Raw genomic sequence first — 19,399 nt, 5'->3', positions numbered from 1 at the left:
TAATCTTTTAGTTGAAATTGCAAATGTCTGGTTCCTCAAGAATGCACAACTTACAGGTATAAGTTGAGTACACAAACTTATTTTAATGTTTGCACTGATGCAATGTCAAAACCCAAACATCAAATGGATAGAATTCTGTTATCCATAAGCCCTGAGCAGAAACCATAGAGACGCCCAAGGAAACAATTACATATACCAACATAAGCAGAAATTAAATTTATTCTTGGGGGAAAACCTAGCATATTAAATGATTCCTTATATGAAAGTCTATCTAAAAGACTTAATAGTCTGTGCTGAAACAGATCAAATTAGAATACAGATCCGGTTTACACCAAATCCTTAGCCTACATCAAAAGACTTACACAAATAGATCAATAATTAAATTTGAGAACACACGACTGTTTGGGACATTCTCTTTTATGTTTCTTACCTAGACATCAAACTCACTAATGGATTTATTTTCAATCACTGTAAAACCAATTGCAATTTCACCATAAACTAGTGTCTCAATATTTTTTTTCAGGTTGAAGAGAATAAACCTGCACCTAAACCTACATCTAAACATGACCCTAGCCATTGCATAATAAAGAACCAGTATTGATTAAGAACAACAACTGTGAACAATGAGAAGTCTGTCTGATATAGTCAAGTGCTCAGCCACCCCATTCATGCTTCAAAGAAAGCATTTCACAGTCCAGCAAAAAAAATATGAACTGATTGTCTGAGCTAGCACAGAAAGAATACGAATTATGCAGTCCCACTAGAACAGTTGAACTCCTGGTTTTTTTTCAGGCACCTCCTCCGAATTCCTGAATTACAGAGAAATCACTGACAGCTGTAAGCTTAATAAAAGGCTCAACTTTAAAACCAATTGTGAAAACTTACTCAAGTTGGTCGTAATTAACACACATCAGTGGCACTTCTGTACTACAGCGCTGGTGAAATTTATAGCCACATGTCTGGCAGCGGAACCCCTGGAAAAGCAGCTTTCGACAAAAGTCGCAGAATGCTAATGTGAAGAATGTTTTTCGTACCTACATTGTCAAAAATAATCACAATTAAATAGAGTCCTTCTGTAAGCCTAAGATAGGCTATTTGCTTTTACCCCCCTCAAATACACTTACAAGCCTCTTTTTTGATGCTGAAGCTACAGTTTTATATATCAAACAGATTTACATAAAAGATTGTCTCCTTTTTAAAACAGTCTTCATGCATTAAAATTTTCTTTCAACTATTCATTGGAATTAATGCTTCACTTCATTAGCACTAAGAAAACAAGCAACAAATCTGAAGCAAAACAGTGCATTATTATCATGATAGAGACAAATATCCAGAATTTAATTGGATACAACCTATAAAAACAAAAGCTACTGAAAGATGAGATAAGTTTTTCCAGAAGCGAAACGACATTTCTATCCAACACTCACAGGACTCAAAATACTCGAAATATGGCTTATATCCATGGCTTATATGTACGGTTACATATAGAGTTGTAATTTTGACTACTGAAACTCAGAAACATTTAAAATTGCAGAAGTGTGAACATGTATTATGCCCATATTATAGTGGGGGAAATGATTTAGTTTCTTTTTCAAATTTAGCAATACTTGGCATAAAAACACATTCTGGTTGTACTACTACATGTAATAAGCAACATTTCAAAAGGGTATAAAAAAAAAAATAACGTTAAGCCTACTAGACTTTCATCTAACTAGCCATAGCCAAAGTAACTTGAGTAAAACAACTTAAGCATCTTGCAAATAGAATTTTGGTTGTTTAAACAAAAGATCTATCTTCTCAACATGACAAACATGATTTCCAGGACTTCGTACGTAGCTGGAACCATTTAGATGGATTCTGTTTAGCAGCTTCCATTTACTTGGTGCTTTATCAGGTCAAAACATATTTGTGCACTAGCATCATTGATGATGTCAGCACCACTCTGGGAATAGTTAGTTCATTAGTTAATTGCTGCTGCAGAGCCAGCAGGGAGGCCCAGAATACATTTTATAGATACAGCAATACAAAAATAGTAGATTATTATTACAGCTCTGCAATGCAGTGCTGATTTAACCCCCCTATATTTATAGATTTTAGAGGGTGTATTCCATCCAAATGTGAAAGTTTTAAGGGCGATCAAGTACTCTAACATCACTTATTTCAATTACAATTCTTATCTATTCACTTACGTTATTGTGATTAAAAACTTCTTTTGCAACCCCCACTACATCCCACAGATACAAAATACCATTCGAAGTTGTTAATTTGAATTTCAAAGTACAAAGCCGATTTAACTCTACTAAACATTCCATGAAAAACAGTACATACAAAATTGTGTGTCGTGAGCGGCACGTTCTCCAAGACTTCCACATGCAGCTCCTCTCCCGTGAGCCACGAAATGTCAGTGTCCCAGCCAATCGGCTTCTTCTCTCTAAAGCGTAAATAAACCTTTCACTAGCACCAGCGCGCAAGCCCTTGCAGGTCTCTTGCTGAAGGTGCAAGATCAGGTAGAAAGTTGCACTGTGGGGGTTTGCTACCCAGTCCCTAACTGCAGGAAACTTTAAACATTAAGCTCAGCACACACCAAGGAAAGCACACCTTCCCTGGACAAACCGCATGAAAAAAAAGGCACTTTTTCAATCCGCTCCAATAGTGGCCAGTTCCTTGGTTCCAAGGCGACAAATATCTTTCTGATCAAATAAAGTAGTTGTGAAAGTACCTGTTCCGTAAGAGTTCCACAGAGATGGCTTATTTTGTACAGTAAGATAATCTACAAGTTTTTTAGGGCTGGAAACTCAATGTTTTTTCTGCACAAGAGCTCTGTATTCAGTTAAGAATGCACTATAACCAAGTCAAATAAAACCAAAAAGTCAATGAAACCCATTTAATACTTGTTTGGTTAGCACAAAAAAGTTTGACTAATGAGTGTTTTGCCAGCAGTCTATAAGCTCATATTACTCTATACTATGCTTGTTCTTGAAGTGATTATATATTTTTCTAGGAGTTTGCCACTTTCTTTTTTAGATATGTCTTCAAGGCACAAATTGTTTTAGTGCAAAATATCATTCTGAACTTTGAAAACATCTTCCATAATGCTGGATAGAATCAGCCATCCTGGGTAACTCCAAGAAGGAGTTCCAAGAGCAAAAACCGTCACACGCAAACCATACCCATCTTGTATTCTGTAAACAGCACAGCATTCTGGAATAAGACCTCTCATCATCAAAGCTTTCTTTAGGCTGTCTCGGACTGTCACTCCACATCTTGCTGGAACCTAGAGGTCAAATACAAAAGAAATTAATTAAAACAAGTTCCAATTTATTCCCCCAAACTGATGCAAAAGTTTTGACCCTCAAGTGCTAAAACCTACTTTTCATAATGCTTTACAGAACGCTAAGTAAGGGTTTTTCAAAATTTGTTTTCTACTGTGGAAAATTTTATTGGTGAACAGTATATAAGCAATCTAGCTCAGCTAGAAGAGAGAACAAGCCCTATATTTCTAGTAACATCTAGAATAAAATCTTGATCCAACTCCAAAATTTCTTTCTAACTCTTCTCAACTTGGAAGAAAGTTGAGACACAGCACACAGATAGGTAACAAATATGCACATCTATAAAAAGTTCAGGCCAAGTTGTAAAATTAAGTGGGGCAACCAGCCAAGTGGAATTAAAATGAAAATACTAACCTGGATGGCACTCAAAAACCATTACAATAAAATGTAAACATTTTATTTTCTATTTTTCAACTAGAAGATAAGCATGTAAACAAGTACAATAAAACAACCAATCAGGCGGACCATCACCTCTCACTTGAACCTGTATTTGCAACTCTACAGGCATTCCCTATTTGAAAAACGTATTCCTCTCTTCTGTTTCACTATTTGAAATGTTTAAACATCTAACAGGATGGGAAGAACGGAAAAGCATACTACAACTAGCCAAACAAAGAACTGGAAACTATGCAAAGCGAGGTTTTTTTTCCTCGCCTCTATTCTACCTGTAGGCATATACTACAGGAATAAGCATATCATCTCTCCCTACATCTGTGATTTAACAGCATATAGTGTCAAGCCATAACAACAGAACAATACATAGTCTGGTGATTAAGTGTAGTTAAGGTGTTGAGTATTACCCACTTACTATTTCTAGAACTCAATATTGAAAATAGGTAACGCTTTAGGTGGTCGTATACACACTGGGACATCTCCTATAATCACGGACAGCACTGCAAGCATGAATCAAAAGAAAAACCCACAGACTTAATTAACCAAAAAAGTCTGTCTGAACACCTGGGACTCAATTCTACCTTGCTAGGGGCCTAAGCCAGAGCCCTCGGTAGCCAAAAGCCGTCTTAATCGGCTCAAACTGCCTTTGGATCGGAGCCTAGTTTTTGCTCCTTGCACTTACACTTCCATGGGTATTTAGGGGCCCTATGTCCTACTTAAGGATGACAGTGAAAAGTAGCAGTCTATTTCAAGTAGCTTTGTGAACACCACTTGAGGTTACGCTACATACTGCATTTCTAGAGCTCAAACATATGCTCTCTCAGAAGTGACAAACTAAAGGAATATTTTGCTTCACAATCTTCCTCGCATAAATATGAAAGTGCTTCTTACAGGATATTTGTGCATTTCATCTGGTCAACACATAAACATTTAAAAAAGAGAATTTATACTAATTCCTTGGAAAAAAACATCCTGTAGCATATTGCCTTACAATCTTGATATTCACCCTGAAGTGACTTTATCTTACTTCTTAATGCATCTTTTTATTAATTTAAGTAACTTCCCATCCTAGAAGTTACCACTGTGGCTTTCAGTCAGGTGCAGGTCATTCCCCCAGCATAAAACATCCTTAATTGTTACCAATACCTATCACTGGTATTAAGAAGGAGCCTGGGAGCACCTATTATTGTCAATATCGTCAACAACTTTCCATTGTAAAATTCAGCCCTTTGTTGCTTAAGTATCTATCAAACTAATTGCTCACACTGAAACCAACTGTTCATAGGGTCGTTCTGTGACCAGGACCCCCTGCTCCCGACCCCTGGCAACGCAGTTAGCAGAACTGGCACCATTTTATGAGGCAGCTGCTCTCTGTGACCGAGAGGTTCATGTGCTCATTCTCTTTCCCCTCATTACCAGGCTCTGAAGGTCCTGTGAACCAAGCAAACAAACCGAACAGATTTCTTCTTCCCCTCCCTACAAGCCTCAAGGTTCCTGGGCGCCAGGCCGATTACTCCCTCCTTTGCTGGCCCTGAAGGGCCTAGCACCCAGGGCCACCAGGTGGTGATGATGGCCCTGTCAGACTAACAGCACCCAGAGCACTGTCTATGAAACCAAGCAGTTACCAGTCCTAAGTGGGGAACTTGGACTGGAGCTGCTGCTGGACAGTGAGACCCGGGACCCTTCAGTGGCCAGGGATGCCTCCACCATCCTCTGCTTCCTTCCAGGATTGAGGGAGTGACTCGTATTCTTTCATGTGAATTTCAAGTCTGGATTATGATGATCATACTGATACAGCCAAGCACGTATTAAAGATTTGACCTGATCTGCAGAGGGTCCAGGTGATTAGGTAAGTTGTATTATGCTACTTACAAATCGTACAATATTGATTCTGCTTGTAGAAATCCTGTGCTGTTCTAATCATAAATTCTGTGTTATACAAACCAGAATATCCTGTTAAGAAAATAACTGTAACTATGATTTAGTGCCATCATCATTCTGCCAAGCATTCCTAAAAGAACCTGTCTGTCCCCTCAGTGTTGGGCGACAATTTCTGCCTGCCACGAACATATATATTTACAAATACAGAGTAAATATTTTTAAGAATTTGCCTAAAATCTCTGAGGATTTCAGAGGCATGCTCCAACCTCCCATGCACATCAGGTCCAATCACGAGCCATCTCGATGGTGCAAGCAAGTGTTCTTTGGCTCAAGGCTATTCTTCCTCTAAGTACAGCTCCTGCTCGATCGACGTAGAGCTCCCAGAGACACTTCAGGTCTACCTTTCCAGCAACCTTAGTTACTTCATCACTGATATCCACAGTGGAAGAAGAAATTCAAAGACTGAGAGGGTGACAGACAGACTGCAGGGGGAAAAGGGGAATGAAGAGAGCCATGGAAGTGGTTGGGCATGGAAGAGAAATGGGAGGAGAGAGGCAGGACAAATTTAAGAACTGACCAGGGAAAGCATGTGTATACTGGGAGAGGGCATTGCCACCAGGAGGTTGGTGGGAAACAACCAAGCAGGATGGAAGGAAGACAGACTGAAGAGCTAAATGAGGCAGAGGGCAGGAAACAAAGATACGATGAACTACCATGTAGGGGAGAACTGGTTGAAACAGATGGGGGACAGTGGAAGCACACCTGAACAGGAAGTTTTCCTGCTGCGATTAGGGGAAAAGACAGCTCATTTTGGACAAGGAGCACCAGGGGGAAGGGAGTGCCTAAGAAAAGTGTTAGAATTGAGCATAGAGAGGTGAGAGGTTCTAGCTTAGGTAGAAAACTTCAAGGCAGTATGTATCAAAAGAAACCAGGGTAGTAAAATCTAGACCTGGGTGAGAGAACAGGAAGGACAAGGAGGGAAAGCCAAGCAGTGGAAAGGTGACTAACGTTAAAGAAGAGACAAAGAGAAAAAGGGAAGTATTGTGCTCACTGGGAGACATTTTCTTCCTTCAGCACTGATCCTCCAAAACGGGTGACAACATCCCCCACCTCATGAAGCAGAGATCTACATCAGGAACTACCCTATTAATGAATTACACTGGTGTAAATAATGCCACTTCAGGTGATCTTTAATTTTTTTATTGAAAACAGGATTTATGAAGTTACAGGCTTCCTTTTAAGAGGTCAATAAAATCAGAAAGACAAGCTCTCAAAACTTGGAAAGTATCCAGCAACACAAGTGCAATAGGACTATGAAAAATGTGCATTAACCATCTTGCTCACTTATCATTCCCTATTCCTCAGAATTACTTCCTCGCGTCCTCTTCATTAAAATCCAAACCATATTTATGCAACTTGCAATTAGAAACATGGATAGAACATTTGTTCTCTTCACTGCCATTTGCAACAAGATCCAGCTAAAAAACAGTTAGTGAACTGTTTTGATTACTTTCAAAAATCACCAGGATCCTGAATCAGCATCACATTTAGAACATTCTCTTACAGAACTCCTGAGCAGAGAAACAGAAGGCTAAATTAAAAGAACTAAATACTAGAATAAATCCCTGTAGTATTGATTAATCATTTTCCCAGACTGGTACAGTACGGTCTATCACCATCTGTGCATGCAGCCCTTCAGCCCCCTCCTTCAGTCCCCACCAGCACCTGCTGTAAAGCAGAAATCTCACCCTGCAAAGCATTCCCTCCAAAACCCCCATCCTCTTCTCACACCCGAATTATGGCAAAGTTAAAGAAAAATCCCACTCCAAGAAAGCGATTTGGAGAGCAACTCAATCTTTGGGGGGGAAAAAAAAAAAAAAACACAAAAAAATAATTCTTTTTTTCCGGCTAACAAACAGGCTCCCTGAAGCAGGAGTTGCAGAACAACTTCCTGGCTGTTATATCCAAACAGGTGGATGAAAAATAGATTATCAGGAGCAGTCAGCATGGATTCACCAAGGGGAAATCATGCCTGACCAACGCGATAGCCTTCTATGATGGCATGACTGCCTGGGTGGATGAGGGGAGAACAGTGGATGTTGTCTACCTTGACTTCAGCAAGGCCTTTGACACTGTCTCCCATCACATCCTCATAGGTAAGCTTAGGAAGTGTGGGATAGACGAGTGGACAGTGAGGTGGGTTGAGAACTGGCTGAAGGACAGAGCTCAGAGGGTTGTGATCAGCAGCACAGAGTCCAGCTGGGGGCCTGTAACTAGCGGTGTTCCCTGGGGGTCAGTACTCAGTCCGGTCTTGTTCAAAATATTCATCAATGACCCAGATGAAGGGACAGAGTGCACCCTCAGCAAGTTTGCTGATGATACAAAACTGGGCGGAGTGACTGATACACCAGAAGGCTGTGCTGCATTCAGAGAGACCTGGACAGGCTGGAGAGCTGGGCAGAGAGGAACCTAATGAAGTTCAGTAAGGCCAAGTGTAGGGTCCTGCACTTGGGGAGGAATAACCCCAAGCACCAGTATAGGCTGGGGGTTGACCTGCTGGAGAGCAGCTCTGCAGAGAAGGACCTGGGAGTTGTGGTAGGTAAGTTGACTGTGAGCCAGCAATGTACCTTCGTGGCCAAGAAGGCCAACAGCATCCCGGGGTGCATTAAGAAGACCACGACCAGCAGGTCGAGGTAGGTTCTCCACCCGCTCTGCTGTGCCCTGGTGAGGCCACATCTAGAGTACTGTGTTCAGTTCTGGGCCCTCCGGTTCAAGAGGGACAGGGAACTACTGGAGAGAGTCCAGTGGAGGGCTACGAAGATAATTAGGGGGCTGGAGCATTTCTCTTATGAGGAAAGGCTGAGAGACCTGGGGCTCTTTAGCCTGGAGAAGGCTGAGAGGGGACCTTATCAATGCTGATAAATATTTAAAGGTTGAGTGTCAAGAGGATGGGGCCAGGCTCTTCTCAGTGGTGCCCAGCAACAGGGCAAGGGACAACAGGCACAAACTGGAGCAGAGGAAGTTCTGCCTGAACATGAGGAAAAACTTCTTTACCCCGAGGGTGGCAGAGCACTGCAACAGGCTGCCCAGGAAGGTTGTGGAGTCTCCTGCTCTGAAGATATTCAAAACCCACCTGGATGCAATACTGCGTGACCTGCTCTCTAGGTGAACCTGCTTTAGCAGGGGGGTTGGACTAGATGATCTCCAGAGGTCCCTTCCAACCCTGACCATTCTGTGATTCCTACCACCTCCGAGCCGGAGGAAGGGTGGGCAGATGGGGAGGATCCACAGTCTGGGAGCACAGGGAGCCGGAGCCCTGGCGTGGTGCAGCCCCCTAAGCCACTGAGCCCCTGGGCTGCCTGCCAGGAGCTGGCAGCTCCAGCACGCTAGGCAAGCAGGAACCAAAGTAGGTTTATCAATTCTGTCAAGAGTTTTGACAGGATTCCCACAGAGCAGTTGAACTGAATCACATCAGCTTTTTTTTTTTTTTAAACAAAATCAGTTCCCCATGAGAAAATTTCTGACTTACTCCAAAATACACACCCTTACTCCTGCGATCCAGTGAACTGAACAAAGTTCGCATCTTATTGAAACAAAGAATGCTTAATATTATTTCAAACCCGTTTTGTCCACATCCATCCTTTATCATTCGATCCCTCTGTTTTGTAACTAAGAGAACCTAAATATGTTTCACAACAGTTACCACCTAGAAATTCATGCTACTGAATTAAGGGATCTGTCTCCAAATTATAATTGCTAAGGGTTTTCTTTTTAGGGTACTTATATACCTAAGATTTGCAGATCTGGAAAGGTTTAGGTTTTTATAGCGATTTGAAAGTTGATTCAGCAAACAATTTTCAAAAGCAAAGAGCACGGAAGTGCATGGCTATACAATACTAAGGAACAGCACAGAAGCTGCCAATACAGACTGCAAGATGTGTTCAATGCGTAGCTTAATAATTTACCAGCGAAGGTAATTTACTTGTGCATCCTGAATCAGGCAAGTAGCGTTTCAGGAAGACACCGAAACACATGCTTAATCTTGCAAATGTGAAGTCCCGAGGAAACGAACAAAAATCATTCCAGATTCCAAAAATTCTCAAAGCAGAGTCTTACTACCTAGACAGATTAAACAGAACTACAGCACTTAATTTCCTCATTTCTTTTACTCATGTAAACTATTTCTATGGACAGTAAGTATTCATAACAACATCGCTTATATATATTTAGTACTGCAGCCACAAGCATTTAAGCAATGCATACTAAATCATTTACTTCTGTAAATCAGGTCATTCCTGATTCAGTAAGAAATTCAGGGCTACATCCCTAAATAACTCTTACATCACTTTCCTAACATTGGAGCAGAAACTGGCATAGTCTCAGTAAGTCAGAAATGCTTCCTTACACCAGTGCAGTTTCCAATATTTTACAGCAATGAAGAGGCTGAAAAGACTGAGAAGCAGTTTGAAAAATCAATGTAAAGGTATTCTCTGAAAGAGGAGAGGCTGGACAGCTCTGAATATCTAGGATTATATTTCTCAAAACTAGTTAGCCGGTTGCGCTTCTTCCTCAGCGTAGCACTGCAGTTCAGCTCATTTTAGCCAAGCATAATGTATGTATATATAAAGTATGTGTAACATACCTTAGAGCTTCAGAAAAATTCTGAAGTTAAACAGATTACTGGGTACAATAGCAAGAAGATTCCAGGAAGCATGGATTTTGAAATATCACTTCAAAGTACTGATTCACTTATCTCAACATATACACCTTGAAAGATCACACTTTTTCCCCCCAATATCTATAGGACTAAAAAATGCCAGCAACATTCTCACAGAACTCAATGTGTTGGGAAAGAAATAAGCTATCTGTTTGCCAGATAACAAGACTTGCCTGCCGACATGCTAGGTTTTCTGCTAAAAATCTACACATGAGATTCACATTTAGTTTCTCATCTTAGGTACAAAGGACAAATGTTTAACGAAATCAGTCAGCCACTTTTTACTGCACTAACAGATAAAATTAACATCCTCTGTGGCAAAGACAACACAAGATGACACTGAGCATCACATCCCCTGTGAAATGAAGAACATGGCTTTCAGACATAGCTGTTCTGGATTTTGGGGCATGAAGCTCTGACCAACTTCCAGGAGAAAGCAGCATTTAAGAATATACATTCTTAATGGGGCACATTAGCAAGACAAATGGGAGCCAATTCCACTGCATTAAATCTTGTTTCAGTGGCAAGTTGAACAGAATTTACCCATTTTACAAAGCTGTTACCATTCCGTCAAATGCATTCCGTTTAACTTGCAAAGACATTGGTTACCAGCACCCACTCGCACCTTCAACCCACAAGTGAGTGGGGTACTCACTTGTAGAACACAACGGACTGCTTTATGTCAATATGGACGTATTTGCTCAAGAGTATACCATCACTAAACCACACTGGATCAAACCTGCTGTGCTTAGTTAACAGCAGCCTCCACACTATTATTTTTCAAGCTTTTGAAGGACAGCTCCCAAACCGCGTTCAGAAGAGCACCGATCATTTGTAAGCCGACAGTAGACAGCAGGATCACCATCTTCAAATTTTAGTTAGGGTGAATACCACTGTCAGAAGTTGTGAAGACTGACAGCAGCCCACTAATAAAAGATGTTTGGAAAAGACAGCTTTAGACTTCAGACTTGAGAGAAATGCTCATCTAGAAAAATATCCATAGCCACTGTATGGAAATCAAACCCCAGGACTTCGAGGTTTCTGTTCAAATGATGAAAAAGTCAGCTGGCTGCTTTCCAAACCAAAACCCGAATGCATTAGAAATTTAAGTTACAGGTTAGTTTAAATAAACCTTTCTAATAGCCCAGACCCAGAGTCCACTCGCGGAGTATCCTGTCTCAGATGATCACACTCCAAATGCCTTAAATGCAGGGGGGCAAGAAACTGTACTGCAGAAGGGTTAGAATTCACATCCCTCTCTAAACTGTTGCAATTGATCCTAAAAACAAATGAATACTTTCATCTCCAGGTAGTAAACATATTCTACAAATATTAAAGCTTTGGTTGGTTAGTTTAATTAAACAACACAAGAAGTCATGAATTTAAGTATGACTTCCTAGACACGAAATTCAAACATTTCTTCTGATTATTTTCAGATTTGTGACTCGCATTCCATTTCATCAATTGCCTGCCTAGCACATCACAAGGCAAAGGAAAAACACTCCAAACAATATTTTCCTCTATCATTGATTACTTTCTACAGACAGACTTTCCATCTCTTAAAAATCACTAAGCTCTCTTCGAGAAATATTCTTAAAAAGCAGTGATCGATGTTGCACGAGGCATTCCAGATGACAAGCCATCAGTTTTATAATGGCAAGTTTTCAATATTGTTTGACTTTGCAATCTAACACTGTATGTCAATAAAATTGAAGTAGATTAAATGATTCTCTTTTCAACACATACTACTTTGAATTTATCCAACACTGAGTTTAGCCTGTGTGGTGGGTTAACCTTGGCAGGCAGCTAAGCACCACCCAGCTGCTTGCTTACTCCCGGATCTGTGAGATGGCTGGTGGGCGAAGAGAACTGCAAGGTCAAAAAGCAGGAAAACTCTTAGACTGAGATGAAGACAAGGTAATAAAGGAAAGAAAAAAATAAAGGAAAAAATTTTCTCTGTGATTCAGAAGCAACAACTCACCACCAGCAGAGCGATGCTCAGACAGTCCCCGAGCAATAGCACCTTTGGAAAATCTCCCCTCTGTTTTGTGGCAGAGGATGATGTTATTTGGCATGGAATATCCCTTTGGTCACTTGGGGTCAGCTGTCCCCACTGTGCTCCCTCCTCAGCCTACTTGCTGGGACAAGCAGTGTGAAACAGGGAAGGCCCTGACCCTGTGCAAGCACCGCTCAGCAACAGCTAACACTGCTGTGCTGTCAGCACTGCTTTGGTCACCACTCAGACATGACACTATACAAGCTGCTGTGAAGAAAATTAACTCTACTGAAAGCCAGATGCCGGTCCAGTCTGCTGTAGCACTGCTGCTCACCTTGCCTCACTAAATGCCTCCCAAAGACACATTCTTCAGGCTTTCCTAGACATGAAGGACTTACTCATGCCAGCTGTAAAGTCTATTTCTTGTACAACTCCTGTGATGTAATAAAATTTTGTTTGCTTTTTGACAGCCTAGAAGATGTCTTCTATGATTAAATTTCTTCCCAATGAAAACTGGTAATTTAGTCTCCAATTTGAGTTTGCCTTTCAGCAATTGTATAGGTAGGCCAACAGTTCTCCCTGACAATCCAAGTATTTAAAAAAAAAAAGTATCAAGTAAAGTTTACTTGAAAGTAAGCTACCGTTTACTTAATTCTACTGGTCAGTTCATAGGATGCATACAATTCCAAAACATTCAGATACATACATCCATCCATTGGCACAGACTACAAATAAACTCCATTTCTGCTGCATGTTTGATAGGACATGAGAATTTTTAAATGTTTTTGATCAGGAAAACCTAATTGTATTAAACCAGGTGTGTAACTAAAAGCAAGAAACTAGTTTATTCAGCTGTCTGAACATCCCTTCTCTGAATTTCCCTTATACTTGACAGGTGAAACTGGTAGGACTGCTTGAATGCCTATAGAAATCCAGTGCTTACTACTCTGTAAGCTCCAGACACAAACTCACAACATAAACTCCAGAAGGTAAGACGCAAATCTTAAGTTGAAAGAAATGCATCAAGTACTAGATTTAAAAACAGAAGATTTGATGGAGCCCAGTTGTGCATGCATGATAAATTAATTTATGCTAAGAATTTAGGTAGGGTAAAAACACCCGATTCTTCCAGTCTTCTTCACCGCAGAGACCACGTGATTGCTTGTCTAATTAAAAGGCAGATGTACTAATTAACCAAGGTGTGACAAGAGTGAGAAACCTGAAATAAGAGTTGTCCCCATGCACAGCATTCATGAACCTGTTTAGTTTCTGTAAGTCTTAAAAATACAAGTTCGCCCTTTGAAAAGCTCAGTGTCACATCTGCATTTTGAGAACTTTAATGAACCTTCTAGTACATACATATCTATGACACTTATGTGAAGTATACCAACACATAATAAAGTGGAAAAGAACTTTACCAGCCCAAATTTATGCTGAGTTTTTAAACAAATAGTCTCTAATTACTCTTAGACTTGAAAAAAAAAAAAAAAGAAAAAAAAAAAAAGGGTAAAACAAAGAACAACCAAAACCCACACAATCTTCTATTCCACTGTTACTACTCAGACCACTATGGACAGGAAACCTGTCTAAGAAGTCCTACTAAAGCTGCAAGTCTACAGTAACCAAGCCATCTAATAGGTGAAATTCCTAAATAATTTTAACTGTGCTGTTGACTTTTAGAGGAAGGCAAAAATTGCAATAGTCTTTGCAATTGGGAATGGGGATTTTTTTTTTCCTTACCGCAAGACTATCAGTTTAAAATTGGCAGTCCAAAAGACATGCAAAAGATACTTTACCCAGGTGCTCAAAGAACAACCCCCCTGCCTGAACCCTCAAAAAAAAAAAAAAAAGATTACACAACTAGAAGCAATCCTAAAAACCGCTTAAACTTTGTCCTATACACAAAGACCATATTCCTGTAATCTTTACACTCATAGAAAGCTATTTACGCTCATTGCCTGAGGACAACTCCTCTGCAGTTCATTTTAAACTTTTTCACTGTCTTCTGCCTCTTACATTAAACTGAAGTTATCCTACTGAAATCTTTAATGACTTCTTCCCAAACCTCTGGCCCAACTGTTAATCTGCATTCTCCTTGAATTACTACTCATCCCCACCAACCAGCTGTGTGTCTCCTTGCATTCATTTGTATGAGCGTCTTCTGTTTCTTTTCTCTCTCTGCTTGCACCTTCAATCATACAATCATATAATACAGAAAAAAAAAATCCTAATCCACACCACAATTATCTAAGGATCCTGCAAGGTTGTGTTCTCTTCCGGCTCCACACATTCTCTCAGAAATCTCACTGGTAAATGTAACCTATGCTTTTACGCTGACATGCTACCTTCCACTTCCCACTCAAGACTTGTCTCCCTTCCACCAAAACCAAGTCTCAGCATCTAACAATCTCTTGGACTTCTAGCAGCCAGCTCAAGGTCAGAATTCTTACCTCCCTCTCCCATCCAAAAGCTCTCCCTCAATTAGCAGTTTTGTCACTATCCATTCCATAGCCATTTAGATCCCTAACCCAAACAAGATTTAAACTAATTTTCCCCTACATTCACTCGACCTGTGGTTTGGATAAGCCTTGTCAATTTGTTCTGCAAAATACCTCAGGCAGACTTTTACCAACTTGCACCTTTATTATTTCAACATCCTTCTCTGGCCTAGAACAAAACAAAATGAATCTACACAGACTTATCCTGGTCACATCTATGCAAAATGCTTCTCCAAAGGACATTTAACTTGCCAGTTGAACCATACCACTAAGGAAAGAGGAAGCACATGTTTCAGACATTTATCTCTCTGCACTATGGGGATAAACTTGGTTTTGCTTTCAAAAAAAGGTATGTTCCAACCCTGCTGTGCTGCCAGCTGAGTCAAGATGCTGCCTTCAACTGCTAACTGATCAGCAGCAGCAGGCTCCACCACTTACCAGCTAGGCTTTCAAGGAAGCACCTTCACACCTTTTCCTACACCAGGAAAAACTTTTTATCCACCACTCTGCTTTATCGTGACACATAACAAAGAAACTTGACAGTAGCTACACTACCTATGCACCAAAATCACTTACACTAAACAACATGATCTTATTTCTTTATACTCCATCAGCCTCCTCACATTATATTTCAACTTGGAGCCAACTCAAACAGATGTATTTGCCTGATCCTACACACAAACAATACCACTAATAAAAAATGTAGACAACTCTCAAGTAACAACTAGCAAGTAACATTACTTGCTAGTCAAAAATGTAAGCACCTCCCTACCCTGTTCTGCCATTTCCTGCACTTTTAACAGCTCTAAACAAGTAGCAGAAGGCTGTTGCAGTTCTTGGGACCGCTTCAGAGTATGATCAAAGATAAACGAGGAGGTTGGTTCTCCATTACCAATTTAATTCCAGTCACTTTAAAGTAAGGCAGTTTAAGAACTGTCATTACATTCCCAGATAAAGACTCCGTAGTAGCTGAGAAGATTTCTCAGCTCCTGAAGTGGGTCTGTGGTTGGAGACAGAGAAAGAAAATATTACTGTGATTATTAAAAAAAAGATTTCTTTCAGAAGTTGATACAAACTGAAAACAGTTAAGGTTGGGGTAGGTGGAAGCTTGTTGCAACACCGCAACTTTAAGATCGCCTCTCCTCTCCCAGCTGCACACTTGGTTGTAGGACACATTTTGTCCTTTAACAGCCACATGGAATGGGAACTTGGGGGGGAAATCCTAATGGCCATGTATTTTCACAAGGAATCTCCTTCCTACTTCAACCCACCACATCTGAAGCTATCGTGTATACTTGAAAACCCTACGTTACCATCAAGGCTACGTAAGCAAATGGCTCAGTCAATGGGTACAAGCGAGACACGACAGGTCTGTTTTTAAAGCCAGAGGTTACGAAGGAAGACTAAGACATGTGCAACACTTTATCCACTAAGAGAACGAAGGAAGTGTACTACAGCAAGCAATCTCAGTATTCACTGAAAGCTGCAGGGTGATAGCCTATCATCTGACTACTTGCAGTTAAAACTGCACTGTAAGCTGCAATTCCTTCTGAACTGGGTTTGCTTCTGGAATTTCCTTAGTTTCCACAGAGTATGTGTAGGACAAACAAATATTGAAAAGAAAATAACTACATTAAAAGTCACCATACAAGAAATTCCCAGCTTTCTCAATAACATGAGCACTGTTTCAAGTCTCAGAGAAATTAACTTCAGCTCCAAGGCCAATAACCCCAATACTCAAGAGTTCCTACAAGCACCATTTCCCAGCTCTAAAACAGAGATAATGTATGAGGTCTATTAAAAAAAAACAAGTTCAACTTAGTCACATAACTAGATCCAAGTAATGTGTAAAACAAGTGAAAAGAAGTCAGGTCTCCCCCTGAGTCAATCTGCAGTATCTGCTGACAAGACCCGAGTATATATTTCCAATTGGTTATTTAGAATAACAATTTCAACCAAAAATGGGTGTCTCCTATCAGAACTGGAGCCGACTTCCACCTTGCTATACAGCGTATGAAGTTGAATCCCGTCAACCTGAGCTTCCAGGTCATGCCTCCTTGCATTTGCAGGTGTCTGCCCGTTCCTTTATCTAAATGCATCTACAGACACACTTATACCAGATTTGAGACTAGCAGGCCTTGCACGTTCCCTCCACCACTAGCCTGTCTCTCACTCTTTTGTCAGTACCACTTTGGGGTTGTTTTTTTTTTTGTCGTTGTTGTTGTTTTTTAATTTTATTACCACAGCACAAGACTACAGATCTTCCTGAAGCTCTAAGTGTCTCACATTTAGAAAACTGGAAAAAAGCTGCAGGGCTAGACTGTTAAGTGAAACGGTACTTGGACCCCAGTACAGAGCTGGAGACAGGAGTAGGAGCCTCTCCCTGACACCAAACTTAAACCACATTTGCCCCCCATAGCCAGGAAAAAGCATCTCGATTCAGTGCTGGAAAAAACTCCTGGCGTCCTGCTACAAGTCACTCAGTACTACTGCTAAGTGTTACAATTCCCTCATCAAATGACAGCACATCCTGAAGACAGAAAGATAATTCTTAGTCAAGACATGGCAACAGACAAGCTGGTATTCTTGAACTTAAGCTCCCTGGTTAAACTTGCAAGCTCCTAATGAGCACCACCGATACCGTGGAATCACAATCACCAAAAAATGCAAAGCTTACAGATAAAAGTGAGAAGAAATACTAGGCTGGGAAAGCACAGTCTCATACATGTTTTTGAGCACATCAAGCTGATCTGTTACAGTTACTTAAGAACTTAAAAATGCATTGGTTGAAGACAACCTGGTTTACTTGATTAGAATGGACCAGCAACATGCAAAAAAAACGTATCTCGGATGAGGCAAGACAGCTCTGTACTGGCCCAAAACTGCATCAGCTGGTTCCCACTGATATTCAGTTGCCTCTTTTTCCTAACTTGTAATCAGATTTGCATATCCAGAAATAACTTAAGCTCCATGAAATACATGTGTTTAAGCATAAAAAAAATTAATTCTTGCCCACAAGTTTGATGTAGTATATTTCATAGTTATAAACTATTCTTTATATAAAGCGATTCCTTCAAAAGCAAAACAGAGCTCAGATTGGAGGAAAGGCTTACCACATCTCTGACAAAAGGATTGAGAAGGAGATGAGAAAAAGGAGAGGTAAAGGAGCAGAAGAGGAATTTTGCAGATGAGAAAAGAATAAAAGCAGAAATATACCATATGGCTTAGAAAAGAGGATGAGATAACACAGAGGAGAGCCAGAAAAGGAAATGTACAGAACAATGCAGGAAGCGGTACACTCTGACACATTGTAGGGAAGAAACAAAAACTTGTGGGACAGCCCCATCACAGGGGCTGCAGCTACAGTAGCCAGACAGGGTGGGAAAGAAGACACACAGAAGATACCAGAATCTCTCCAAATTTCACAATGTGGGTGTACTACGTGCCTAGCCATACCTCACAGGCAGACAACAAAATCACCTTGCTGAACACTGTACGTCTGCACAGTGCTCACACTTTACATTAAAACCCCATTCTCTAGGACGAAAACCAAACACTACTTTCAATCTTTAGCTGTTATCTTTAACAATTAGGCAATATTAAAAAAAAAAAATCAGATGAAAACAACTGCCCTTTAATCTGTTTTTCCCACTATAAGTCTTAGATCTCTTTTGTTCGGTGGAGCAGGGAGAGGGAGGGATGGAAGGAAAGCAGCAGGGGAAGGGAGAGGACGTGTTCCCAATGCCCAGCACTACTCAGTTTAGGTCGTCTTCTCTTTGCCAGCAACTCCATTTCCACAGGCAGTCGCAGTCCAGTGACAGCCAGTTCCTGACCAACTGCTATGAAAAGTACTGGTTTCACACGGACATTGGCTGTGCTACCCATTCATTTCCCACTTTGTGTGGAATCACAGCTCCCCTTCTAAGTGAGGGGTGTGCACCGCCTTGCAAAACAGAGCCTAGACTATGGCTTGTCAGTAATTCCACATATCACGGTTTGCACTGTATTAAAACACACATCAAAGCTCTTCAGCTCTTAACCAATTAAAAAATCCTGCCTATAATGGATAATTAAATAGCCAGCAAAAAGTCAACTCTTCTTCCATGAGTCCAAGAAACACTGTAACGTTGTCAAAACTGATAAACACTTGGTTTTGATCAGTCTCCAGGCAACACTTCTTGCCCCTCCGAACAGCAACTATGTCCCTCCCCTAGCCGGTTCTCCACACAGGGCCTGACAGCATCAGGGTCACAATGCCAAACACTCACCACAGTGAGTGGGAAGAAAAAAAAAAAACAACCAACCAAAAAAACCCCACCAAACCCAAGCAATTCTGCACAGCTGCAGGAGGCTGGTACTTGCTCTAAAGCATTCACTGCTGCTAGTAACTTCGACAACGTGCAAAATACTTTCCCCAATCTTGTCCTGTTAAACCAATCAATAATTTTTTGTAACACAAGAAACAGAGCTTCCTGCTCTCTCCTAACCATTGTAAAATGGTAATCACTATTTATCCAAGAAAGCTGATTTGAGAAAAGTATTTCTTCATTGTTATAAAACTCCTGAAAGTTTTGTATTCTGT

General features: G+C 40.7%; 1 protein-coding gene across 2 annotated transcripts in view; it reads right to left on the bottom strand.

Moving 5' to 3' along the window:
- The window catches only part of BRAF (B-Raf proto-oncogene, serine/threonine kinase), an 82,146-nt gene that overhangs the window by 33,054 nt on the left and 29,693 nt on the right, over positions 1 to 19,399 (bottom strand). For both annotated transcript variants that reach the window (XM_086479446.1, XM_086479452.1), the window contains exons 4-6: positions 3,171 to 3,274; positions 2,329 to 2,431; positions 886 to 1,034 (exon numbers count right to left, since the gene is read on the bottom strand). In XM_086479446.1, coding sequence (XP_086335572.1) covers positions 886 to 1,034; positions 2,329 to 2,431; positions 3,171 to 3,274 — 356 coding nt within the window. The remainder of the gene's footprint in view (positions 1 to 885; positions 1,035 to 2,328; positions 2,432 to 3,170; positions 3,275 to 19,399) is intronic.

This window comes from Leptosomus discolor, chromosome 1 (genome assembly GCF_034619465.1).
Source record: "Leptosomus discolor isolate bLepDis1 chromosome 1, bLepDis1.hap2, whole genome shotgun sequence".
NCBI lineage: Eukaryota > Metazoa > Chordata > Aves > Leptosomiformes > Leptosomidae > Leptosomus > Leptosomus discolor.
This window is presented reverse-complemented; position numbering and strand designations above follow the sequence as displayed.